At 30.2% G+C, this 8,946-nt stretch overlaps 1 protein-coding gene across 1 annotated transcript; it reads left to right on the forward strand.

The window, feature by feature from the left end:
* Window positions 1–1,444: 1,444 nt before the first annotated feature.
* Window positions 1,445–8,286, forward strand: LOC117103849. Its single transcript, XM_033244462.1, has 5 exons — window positions 1,445–1,541; window positions 4,213–4,475; window positions 4,725–4,949; window positions 5,712–5,791; window positions 6,703–8,286. Exons 1-5 carry the CDS (start codon window positions 1,445–1,447, stop codon window positions 6,719–6,721), a joined length of 684 nt encoding a protein of 227 aa, XP_033100353.1. The 3' UTR covers window positions 6,722–8,286.
* Window positions 8,287–8,946: the final 660 nt, after the last annotated feature.

Here is an 8,946-nt window from a genome sequence, read left to right on the forward strand (position 1 = left end):
TATTTATTATATATTTATTTATATATTTATTTTTATATACTTATTTGTATATATATATAGATATATATATATATATATATATACTGTATTATTATTTTATATATACTGTAATTATTTATATATTTATTTATATGCTTATATATTATATTTGTTTGTATATTTATTTGTATATTTATTTATATATACATTTATATATTTATTTGTATACGTATTTATATATATTTTATATTTATGTATATATTTATATGTTTATATATTTATAAAAGTACTTAAAATTTTTTTATTTTGTTTGTACATTTTTTTGTATATATATTTATATAAATTAATATGTTCATATATTTATATATATATATATACATATCTATACATTATTTATATATTTATTCATATATTTATCTATATATATATCAATATATTTGCTAGAATATTTATTTTTATATATTTATTTGTATATATATTTATATATTTATTTATATATACTGTATTATTTTATATATACTGTAATTATTCATATATTCATTTATATATTTATTTATATATTTATATATGTATATTTTTTATATATATATTTTGTTATACGCACAATGCATATTGTGACAATAAATATATACAGTATAAATAAATATACAAATATATATACAAAGAAATAAATATATAAATAAATATATAAACAAATAAAAAAAAATGTATATATATAAATATATATAGATATATAAAAAAATATATGAATATATTAATATATATATAATTATACAAATAAATATATAAATCTATATATATAAATATAAATAAATATATGAACATACTAATATATATATATATATATATATATACAAACAATATATATAAAAATTGTAAATAATTATATAAATAATATATAAATATATATATATATATAAATACCTGTACAAATAAATATACAAGAAAATATATAATAACATTTAAATAAATATATAAATAATTACAGTATACAAATAAATATATATATACAAATAAATATAAAAATATATAAATAATATATAAATAAATACAGTATATATATAAAATAATAATACAGTATATATATAGATAGATAGATAGATAGATAAATATATATATACAAATAAGTATATAAAAATGAATATACAAATAAATATATAAATATTATATAAATAAATAGTGTATATATATATATAAGTATATGTATCTGTATGTATGTATGTATCTATATATCTGTATTTTACATATATCAGCGCTGCATACTTTAGGATCGGAAAAGTAACCAAGTCCAAAAGTGTGTGTACTGGAATACACAGGCAAAGCTCCCTGGTGTGTTATTCATTTGCATCTACTAGGCCAAAGAATATAGGCTAGGGTATGTGTTTCCAAAACTGAACCTGAAAAAAAAAAAAAAAAAAAAAAAGATTTAAAATGTATGGCTCGCATGACTCGTGCATTGGCTCGCATGACTCGTGCATTGGCTGGCATGACTGGTTGGCTCGCACTTTGGCACTACTCAATCCCCTCCATAGAATTAGACTTTGAGAAACAAAAAAAATCAGGTATGTACTTGAAAAACACATCGTTACTTCCAATAAAGAAGTATAAAGAAAAACATCAAAACTTCCACAAAAAACGACCAATTACTGAAAAATTTCAAAAACAGAATCACAAACTTATTGGTCACCGCAGAATAGCCCAAACCATGGTCTAAGCTCCATCTGTAAAAAGCCCCTCCTCCCTGGTCCCCATCTATTTCGCCACTCTATTTTGGAAATGTAGTGTTGAAATAAATTGTAATTGCGTTCCTTAAAATTAATTAGATACGACATATAAAATGGTACATATTTCACCGATGAGAGTAAAGTAGGCATGATTGAACGTCGCTTATAATAAGTAATAACTATATTTAACTAACTAACATTTAACAGAAAATCTGGATAATGGTCTAAACACTAATTGTTAAGCAAATTATGCTTGTCAGAATAAAGTTACTTTTTTATTACAGTGTTTGCTTTGCAAATGTGTTTTTATGAGAACAAGTATCAAATACTGTATATGGAAAAATATGTTGGACCACAAGTTTTTCTATTTAAAATATGAAAAAATATTGGGAACTGACTAGCTCACTCTTTACAACATTTAAAATAATATCAGGTCATGGTTTTTGTGTCAAAAATATTTTATTGGGTTTGTTTTCATGGTCGATGCATGGTTTGATGAATTGACATGTGATCAAATATTAAATCTTTCATTGTAAACAGATGTAAAAATGCATTCATTTTTCTCAGCATCTGGAAAAACCAAGTGGCCAGTTTAATTTCATTTAGACCAGTTAAAAACATGTTGGGCAAATTGTACCAGTTGACATTTCCAATTGGTTTCAACTGGAATTTTTACCTGGAACTTTATACTTACAGTAAAATATTAGGAACTGTTCTGGATTCATAGACCTTACAGCAGATTATGACACCATGTGGCACTGGGTGTTGAGAAACAGTGGAGATTGTCATGGGATTAATAGCTAAGAATATCCATATATTTCTGAAGACTAGGATTTCAAATATTGTTACTTCAGTTTCTCATTTCAATAACCTGACTTTTCTAACTAGTTGAACTGCTTTTATAATCATACATGTTATCGCGGTCTATAATGTCAATGTGTGTACTTGTGTAATCGTACAGATTCAAATAACCGTAAATTCGAGAGGGCGTCAGATCTGGTGTGATATGGCTAGAAATATATAGTAACAAATATGAATACACTGTATCTACCTTTCTTTTTTTTTTTTTTGGATGATTTATATATAATTTAACAGTGTAAATGGCTACCTTGGTTTATAATATATGTATACTTTATATATATTATATGCTACACAGTGCCTCCACGAAGTGTCATAATCTGCAGTGAAGTCAATATATCCAGAATGCTTCCTAATATTCTAAGTATAAAGTTCAAGGTAATTTCTAAAATAAAATGAAAACAAAAAATAAAAAATTTTGACAAAAAATGAAAACAATTTTGTGATTTTACCCAAAAAAGTACCTAAAACAAGAAACAAAAACAAGTTAGTATCAATGGATAGACAATTTTATAAGCTTTTTATATGATGTGCATATAATTATATTTGGTATATTTACAAATGTTTAATATTCCCTATTATTATTTCATAGAAAACTTGACCATAAATTACCTTTATTGACCTCTGACCCGTTATTCTAGCAGAAATGTCTCGTCAGACGGGCAGTTCCAAGATCCCCACATGATGACTTTACCAAAAATACCAACTAAACTGCAGTAGTGGCGCCAGAGGGGGGAGCTGGTGCTACAATGTCAAATTTTAACAGAGTTATTGATTATTGATTACGACCATTATGAAATGATGCCAAATGGACACATTATTTTATTAATTATATTTGTGAATTCTTAATAGGTATTATGTTTTTAAAGAATGTGTGTGATTCTGTAATATCTTACCTATAATACAACATGTTTAACTAAATAATTAGATGAAGACTTAGTGATTATGACAGAGTGTAAATCATGTAACTATTACCAAATGACAATTACAGAATGACATTTTACACCAGTGGCAAATTGAGCTTTGTTAACAAAGAAGAACAGCCTGGAATACAGGCTATTTAGTACCTAATATTTAAAAAATTTAATGATTAAGAATTGAACCAAAAATATCAATTATGTAATTAAATTAATTACCAAATGGAAAGTGGTTTGCGGTGATTTTGAACTTACCCAACGATGCAAGTATTTATGTTAATTTATTGTTCAATTTTTATTTTGGAGCATTTAAATAATTGAAAGATTTAATACAGAATTTTATCATTGGGGCCATTTTTACCTACCTGTCATTTGGGGCCAGATTTACTGTAGCCATTTTATTCTCAAGGGCCATTCTTTCAGGAGCTCTTTCTTTCCTGGGCCATTTTTACTGTACACTGTATTTCACATACAGTACATCTTAAGCAGTAACATATTGCTTGTTGTCATCATTATCATCTTTTTCTTCCCATTCATCATGCTTCTTTTACAATAAAGTTTTCTAACCGCTCATTATAATCAATATCATTTAATCATCTTTTTGTTATTACATCATTATCATTCATTTATTATCTTATTTCATTGTCATCACCATCATTTTCCTCTCTTTTTGACATTAGGCTCTCAAAATTTATATGTGATGAGTCCGAATTTTATTTCCTTAATTTTTCCAGAAACATCTGATGTGTCTCGGAGCTTTTCGGATGATGCTATTGTGAAATATGTCGGTGACTTTGAGGATGACAGCAGCCTTTTCCTTGATCCTACCATTGGAGATGTGGTTGACAACAGTATAGAAGATAAAATCAATCCTGCGATGGATAGCGTGGAGTTTTCAGCCAACTCTATGGATGACGTGAGTCTTGCTGTAGGAAACCTTACAGTCAACGGTGGTATTTGGCATGAAAGAATTGCAGAACTACTCCATACATTTATGGTAACTACAAATTATTTTTAATTTTTCTCCAATTTTTATATCATTTTTTGATTCTGTATTCATCAGTGTAGTTTACAATACCTCATAAATATTAAGTGAATAACAACATTACATTTGTCAATTCCACTTGGTATGTGATGCGGTAGTTTTTACTACTTCCTTGTGGATGCAGGGAAAAATATAAGCCATAATCAACTACCGCAACCATGTGCAATTGTACCTGCCAAGAAAGTCAAAATTGTCCTTCAGCGTAACACTCGCTTTGATGCTATTGCGAAAGATGTCGGTGACTTTAAGGATGACAGCAGCCTTTTCCTTGATCCTACCATTGGAGATGAAACCAAACGTGTGTTTGACAACAGTATAGAAGATAAAATCAATCCTGCGATGGATAGCGTGGAGTTTTTAGCCAACCTAACAGTTCACGGTGGTATTTGGCATGAAAGAACTGCAGAACTACTCCATAAATTTATGGTAACACAAGTTATTTTAATTTTCCCACAATTTTTATTTTATTTCTTTTATTCTGTATTCAGCAGTGTAGTTTACAATACCTCATAAATATTAAGTGAATAACAACTTTTTATTAGTCAATTCCACTTGGTATGTGTTGCGGTAGTTTTGACTACTTCCTTGTGGATGCAGGAAAAAAAATACTAGCCATAATCAACTACCGCAACCCTGTCTACATGTGCAAATTGTGAAATTTTACCCACCCCTTTTGCTGTTTGATATTTATGAGGTATAGATGTAGTGGAATGTAGGAATGTTTCTTCTTAAGATGAGTGCTTGTAGCAGTTGAAACAGGGTAAAATTAAAAAAAAAAACAGATTTTTTTTTTTTTCATAATGCTGAAGAACCATTCTTTGGCAGAGAATTGATTAAATTGATTCCATGTCCAGCACACAAAGTATGATTTCTTGAGCAGTTTTCAATTCTGATTTTGGTACAGTAATCTGATTACCAGCCCATGATAAGGAACACGAATCTATCTTGATTTTCAATTGAAACAAATTCTATGTTGTTTTTTACATTCTGCAGTACTGGTATATTCTCAATTGATGTTTAATAGTATATCTGATATATTTGTATCATTATCCAATTATATTTCTATTCAATGCATGTTTGAAACCTAACAAAAATTAATTTTTCTCTGTTTTATCTCTTAAATGCTGCAGTTACCCACATGGTCTCAGTAATAAATACATTCTATTTTATGTTGCTTTTCAATGATAGGAATATGCATATAACAGTCTCAGCAATGATCAAAAAGACCTTACAGCTACAGAACTGATAATCTCAACACGAAGACCAAGGTATGTATTTTATTGTTACAATTCTATATCTGTTAACAATGGCATAACAGCTATCAGCTAGCAAGGCCCAGGCCTTAAAATTCCACAGGATATTTAATAAATATTGCCCCATACATTGGCCGATTTTTACCTTTTTAAGTGCTAACACATGACTTTTTGAAAGTGTCAAATACGCTGAAGTGGGCAGAGCTTTTCCCCTTGAAGTTTAACAGTTTTATGATAATTATATTAATATATAAAGGTAAAAGAATAACCCATAATTTGCGGCTTTGTTTTTGCTGAATTGCGTATGGGCGTGTTCCGCATGGGTCCCAAGTCTCCCGGGAGTTGCGAGAGTCTCCCGGAAACCGAGAAGGCCTCACGCACTTCCGCGAGCAAGAAAGAATCTTTCAATTTTTAATACTGTTATCAATTGTCTCCCGGATTTCAGAGCCAATAGTTATCAACCGCCATGGCAGAATATGTTTAGGTGACAGTTAAGAAAGCTCATTTAAACAGATCTCCCAGATGAGGATTCTTCCAACTTGGGACCCCTGTGTCCATGACTAGCAGTCATAAAGAACAAGGAGGTATAAAAATAGAAGCGTTTATATTATAGTAGCTACATGTTCACATCATTCCAGAACAACAGGGGTTGAAATGAACCATAACATCGGGGTAACACCCTACTCATCTTGAAAGTGCACATGAGGAAGATATACAGTATAGACTGAGCATCCATTTTAAGTCCTTATCTGAGAAGACTTGGTTCTATCAACCAAACTATGGGTGAGGAGCGGCTGGTTCACCAGCGCCGATGCCAGCCACAGATAATAAATATCAATAATAAAAATTAAAATAATCTGTTTTAGTGAGTAAATTACAAATATTAAGTAATTGAGATGTTATTTAAATATTTCAATTTACTCCAGTCATGCATCACAGAGATAATTGTGGAACGAGGATCTGTGTACACTGCCCTCTCAGCCCTTTACCAGCAGCAAGATTATTATTCTCTCTTTCTCGATGAAATCAAATGTTTTCAAGAATGAGCCAGCAGAAGGGCTTAGCTCCACAAGAGAGGCCCTTACTTTGTATCATATCGACGGGAAAGACCTGCTCTATGAAGGTGACTCGGAGTGTAGTCCAAGAACATCAGCTGGTAACCAATGAGTAGTATTAAAGTGCGAGGCATGCAAGGCAGCGAGGCAAAACAACGATTCATGCGAGGCATCGTTTTACCATTCCCAAAAGTGAGAGGCATAACAACATTTATGCGAGGCATCGTTTTACATGGAAAATATGCAGAGAACAACGAAAATCCAATATTTAATAATTATGCGTGATAATGTTAAATAATAATGTAAATTTGCTACTTAATTTGATTTGCAGTGGATTTATTTTTCTCCGCCTAGGCCTAAAGCTGCATACAGGCAGTACATCGCTGATCACAAGGGCAGATCCAAGCAGATCTGCTGCATTATTTTTTCCACATACTCTGGTTTAGGGCAGAATTATAGAGGGAGCTATTTAAGGTCTTGGGTTCTTGGGTATTCAATCTGTTCAGATCCTTGGGTATTTTATTTTTAAAAAATATTTTTTTTTGTCATAGAAGAAGAATAAAGAAGTAACAATGTATATTTTCAGTCAATTTAAGTAAACAGAAGTCAACGAAGTGCACATAATATTGTTAATTGACTTTTAATTGCTAAAAACATGAGTTCAGAATTGTTTATTGTAATTTGCGTTGCTTTTTGATCTTAACTATAATTAATGCACACATAATACAACTTCGTCACTGATCTACTGATAACGCTACTGGCCGACTGAGAGGCGTAATTATCTATCGTTCCTATCTCCTCATGAATATTAATTTTAATTATTAACACAGACAATTACAATAAAATAGAGTTTATAAAAGCAAAAGGGAAACTATACATATGAAAACCCCGTTTTTAATGGATTTTCTGGAAACTTAATTTTGGGAAATTTTTGTTGAATCTTGGGTAATTTCGTCGCAGACCTTTGGTATATGAAAAATTGCGAGTGGTCACCCTGGTTTAGTGAGATGTATGAATACCAGCTTCACTGTTCCCTGTGAATACTAACTGATGTATTAAGCATGACCTGAGTTTGACCGTTCGGTGTTTGTAAATACCACCGATTTATATTGCTTGCTGTAATTATTCCTCTACTACGATAATAAGTAAGACAAAGTTAGTTAACACTACAAATGACAGGCCTACTACTACAAACAAGTTGAATATAAGTGTCTCAATAGGTAAGGTTTGGTACGGTACCTAATATTATAATTAGCTGTCACAGAACCACAGGCCAGGTGTTTATTCCAAGATAAAGATAAAGTGTGGTTAGATTCCTGTTTTGTTATAGACCGATTAGCCACTAAAGATGACGTCAACGAATTTCGGTATAAATTCCTGTTTACAATGCGAAGTCCTATGATAATGCACTGAGTGGAGTCGAAAGTGGTGTATATTAAATCGTATAAAATGTAATGAGGTTATCATAGAAGATACTTTTCTTACTATTATTAGATAAATATTTAACTAGACTCTTCGATGAGTTATTTCACAATAACATGCACAAATAAATAAGTTTGAGGAGTTTAAAAACTATCGAAATCTACTCGAGCAGAGGCTGATTAGGCCTATTGTTATTGTGTGAAAAAACAGCCACCTACCGTTTGTTTTGATTTTATACCTACTATAACATGTTCGTGTTATTATTATTATTATTATTACTATTATTATTATTATTATTATTATTATTATTATTATTATTATTATTATATTAGTCACTAATTCTGTCTATTGGAGATGGGTGAATTGTAACAAGTAATGTAACACTTGCTACTGCTAAGTCTGTAGCAGTTTCATACCACTATTATCAAACATGGTGTGTGTATTTTTAGAGAATTTTCACTTTATTTTAACTTTAACTATTTAACCATCTTGTATATAAAGTCCAACGACCTCATATATCTTCACATGGTAGGGTCGTTTAGACAGCTACCTAAGACCCCCTTAAAGATAATAAATAAATTGATTAAGCAGTCTGCATTATTTTGGAATGTGGTCACTCCCCTGGCATAAAATAAGGCCACTGTAATTCTCAATTCCTATTGGTCATAGGGAGTGATTGGTGATGCCATATAT

Source organism: Anneissia japonica, unplaced genomic scaffold (genome assembly GCF_011630105.1).
Source record: "Anneissia japonica isolate Jap-2015-1 unplaced genomic scaffold, ASM1163010v1 scaffold288070_len135173_cov105, whole genome shotgun sequence".
NCBI lineage: Eukaryota > Metazoa > Echinodermata > Crinoidea > Comatulida > Comatulidae > Anneissia > Anneissia japonica.